At 35.8% G+C, this 4,086-nt stretch overlaps 1 protein-coding gene across 1 annotated transcript; it reads right to left on the reverse strand.

The window, feature by feature from the left end:
- Window positions 1-1,153: 1,153 nt before the first annotated feature.
- Window positions 1,154-2,151, reverse strand: LOC102524311 (olfactory receptor 5M3-like). The gene is given in 2 exon segments (XM_014552470.2): window positions 1,154-1,412; window positions 1,414-2,151. Coding segments are annotated over 2 exon segments (933 nt in total). The 5' UTR covers window positions 2,143-2,151; the 3' UTR covers window positions 1,154-1,208.
- Window positions 2,152-4,086: the final 1,935 nt, after the last annotated feature.

The following is a 4,086-nucleotide window of genomic DNA, read 5'->3' on the forward strand; positions in this document are numbered from 1 at the left end:
ATGATCATTCCTTGAAAAACTAAAATTAGACTTACCATATGATCCAGCAATCCCACTCCTGGGTACATATCCAAATGAAACTCTAATTAAAAAAGGTGTATGCTCAACAGTGTTCATAGCAGCACTATATACAATAGCCAAGTGATGGAAACAATCTGAATGTCCATCAACAGATGATTGAATATAGAAGATGTTCTCTCTCTGTCTCTCTCTCTCTCCCCTCTCTCTCTCTATATATATATACACACATACATATGTATATATAAATATATCACACATGTACAATAGAATACTACTCAGCCATATAAAAGGATAAAATAATGCCATTTACACCAACATAGATGGACCTGGAGAACATCATAATATATGAAGTAACCTAGAAAGAGAAAGAAGAATACCATATGATATCATTTATATGTGAAATTTTTAAAAATGACACAAATAGATTTATTTAAAAACCAGCAACAGACTTACAGACATAAAAAACAAACTATGGTTTTCAGGAGGGTGGGAAGGTGAAGAGATGTCGGGAGACCAAAATTTGCAGATACTAATTACTATGTATAAAATAGATAAACAATAAAGTCCTACTGAATAGCACAGGGAACTATATTCAATATTATGTAATAGTCTATAATAAAAAAATATGAAAAAGAATAATATATATAAATAGCTGAATCACTATGTCATGCATCAGAAATTAACACATTGCAAACCACCTTTTCTTCAATAAAAATTTTAAAAAGACATAAAATAGGAAAGAAAAAAATACCAGTGACTTATTGTGAAATAACAGTCAATTTAAGCATTTAAAAGTAACAACATATATCCTGCGTCAATGCCTATGTTAGGTGCAAGAAGGGACCATAATAGTTCTTCTAAACTCAGAATTGAAAGAGTGGGCTTTTAAAATACTGAAAGCCCATAAAAAAATACTTCCAGTTACAAAATAATCTACTATTGTGTGGAAGGAAAAATAATAAATGAAATTATCAGCATGGTTTCATGCATTATAGAACCAGGGAGTCTTGTTTACAATGTGCTTCTTTTGTCCTTACACCAGTTCTTCCCTATTGAATTGTATAGTATCTTTGTCTGTTCATTGAAAACAAAAATAACAAATTTCCTCAAAATTATCCAAGAGAAACGGTTAATTTCTTCCCCTTTTACTGAGCCATGGGTCTCATCAGACATTTAAACTTTCTATTTTATTTAGTTAAAAATGTTCTGAAGATCACTTTGCTCATGGCCTCCTTCACATCTTTGTTCCTGAGGCTGTAGATCATGGGATTCAACATGGGAATCACTGTGGTGTAAAACACAGCCACCATTTTCCCCTGCTCCACGGACTCCTCGGTGGGACGTCTGAAATACATGAAAATAAGAGTTTCATAAAATATGACAACCGCTGTCCAAATGGGAGCCACAGGTGGAAAAGGCCTTCCGCCTCCCATCTGCTGAGTGCATCCGCAGAATGGCAATGAGAATAAATAGGTAAGATATGATCACTACAGTTAGAGAATAAGTGAAGTTAATGCCTGCAAGTATGATCATCGAATATTCCTTAACAAAGGTCCCAGCACAGGCCATCTTGATGAGAGCTGGGTCTGCACAGTAGAAGTGGTTGATCTCAATTTTCCCACAGAAGTACAAGCCATGCATCCATAACGTTGCTGCCAGACTCGTCAGAAAGCCATATATGTAAGGGAAAGAAATCAGTCGCATACAGACAAGCCTTGATATTTTACTGCCATAGAGCAGAGGGTTGCCAATTGCCATGTACTTGTCAAAGGCCATCACAGCGAGAATAAAAATCTCTACGCGGACAAGGGCTATAATGAAGAAACACTGTACCAAGCAACCAGCGTAAGAAATAGTTTTTGTCTCTGATAACAGGTTTTCCAACATTTTAGGGGTGACATTGGAAGAAAACCACACATCCACAAATGACAGATGACTTAGAAAAAAGTACATGGGGCTGCTGAGCTGTGGACTGACCTTAATTAACATGATCATGCCGATATCACCCACCACAGTGATGATGTAGACCACCATGAAAATGATGAGGAAGACGACTTGCCATTCCTGATGACTGGTGAGTCCCAAGAGAATAAATTCTGTCACATCAGTGAAATTGAGCATTTTCTCAGTTCTGGGTCAATATTAGCTACAAATCCCTGTGATAACTACAAGGAAATAAATTTCAAAATCACATAGTAACCATGTAATAATTTACATTTTTATCCATGCCTTTTTTCATTTTTTTCTTTATTATACATCTATGACTGCATTTTGCTACTCTTTTCAGCAAATCATTTCTGAGCACTTGCTAATGTAACAGAGCCCCACTTACATAACAGGTGTACAAAATGTGATTGAAACACGCTAGTACTTGATAGTGAATTTGCCAAATTTCCAAGACCACTTCTTTAACATCCCTTGTTTCCAACACTGGTTTGTTTGGTATTTTCATATTTTGAAGATATTTTGGAGGGCTATAGTTCTCTTTTTATCATCACTCAAAATTACTATTTTATCTGTTTCATTATAGGCATATTCTCCATGATTAGAGAAGGAAGTCACTTAATCAAATAATTCACCAGCCCTAAATGTCAAATAAAATTATTTTTAATCCTAACCTCATCCTTGGACTCATTTAAAGAGGGATGAACTGATCACAGCAATCATCAAAATAAAGGTGTAAGCCATTTATACACATTCCTACATTGTGCACAGTACCTGGACACGGACTCTTGGCATCTCTAACGTGTAATTGTAATCTACTAGACATCATCCTGCTCTTACATTCTGGAAAGTCAAATAGAACTAAGACAAGGAGATCAATGTCTCTTCAGAGTGGTGTTGATGTCAATGGTCTTTCTAAAACCATGGTGTACTCTTATAGAGTTATGCTGGAGGCAGAAAATGGGGACTGTTTGTCCTTTTCCTTGGTGATCAATGGAGTTCTTCCTGGATATAAGGTTGTATCATAGGAACATTTTTCTAGAACAATATTTCCAAAATTATTTTCCTATAGAAACACTAGTGCTGTGTATGCTGTTAATAGGTATTGTGGAGAAAAATCCACAAGGGTTCATTCATCAGATAATGAGAAATCTTTGTATCTTCTGCAAACTCTTAGAGACACATGACTTATCTAGTAAAGGTAAACTGAGAAGCTGTGTGGGAAAGAATTCTATTATACTTAGTCTAGCTGGCATTGACTTAGCTTAAAAATGAAGGAGAGGAGAGAGAATAATAAAGCAAAAAGAGAGACACAGAGAGAGAGTTCCTCAAAATTAGCAAACATTGAAGATTCTTTGGAACACAGGGAGTAATTCTATCAAAAAAGATTCCTGAGAGAGCTTTGCAACAGGGCAATAAGTTTGTTGGATTTGGGACTGTGCCATGCTCTCCAAGGGCTAAATGTCATTTGATTATTCCCCAAACCCTTGTTTTTACCTCCAGGATTATACTTTGTGCAACTACCCTCTGATGCGTATCCAAAGTTATCTTAGGGTTATGACCAAGAAAGATCACAGCAGGTAAGAAGATGACCTCATTGCCAGAGTGAAAATAAATAGACTCTATTCACTGAAGGTAATCCACTGCCTTCTACTCACCCCTTTTGGAAAGAAAAGGTTTTCATGAGGAAGGAGAATGCTACGAACCCAAGTAAATTAGACTGACAAATGACTCCTTGGTCTTAGGCTAATTAGTAAAAAATTGAAGCATTAACTCATGGCTTAAAAATATTAGGAATAATAAGAGTTAAAATTGGAAAAGATAAAATCTTTTGTTTTGTGATGTAAAGAATACCATTCTTTCTGTATAATTTTGGTTTCTTCTCCCTATCCACCCAACTCCCCATCCCAAGGCCTCATGTCACCTTTATGGAACTCATTCTCCCCTCGAAGAGTTTTCGATGGTCAATTTGACAGTGACCATTTGGGATTTAAGAATACGTAGTTAGACACAGACACATTAAATCTTAGAGAACACATGTGATCACTTTGGATAATAGTTTGGCATCAATCTATGCCTAAAGCAGAGTTTCCTTAAAATTATATTAAAGATTAAGTCAAG

The sequence above is a fragment of the Camelus ferus genome, chromosome 36 (genome assembly GCF_009834535.1).
Source record: "Camelus ferus isolate YT-003-E chromosome 36, BCGSAC_Cfer_1.0, whole genome shotgun sequence".
NCBI lineage: Eukaryota > Metazoa > Chordata > Mammalia > Artiodactyla > Camelidae > Camelus > Camelus ferus.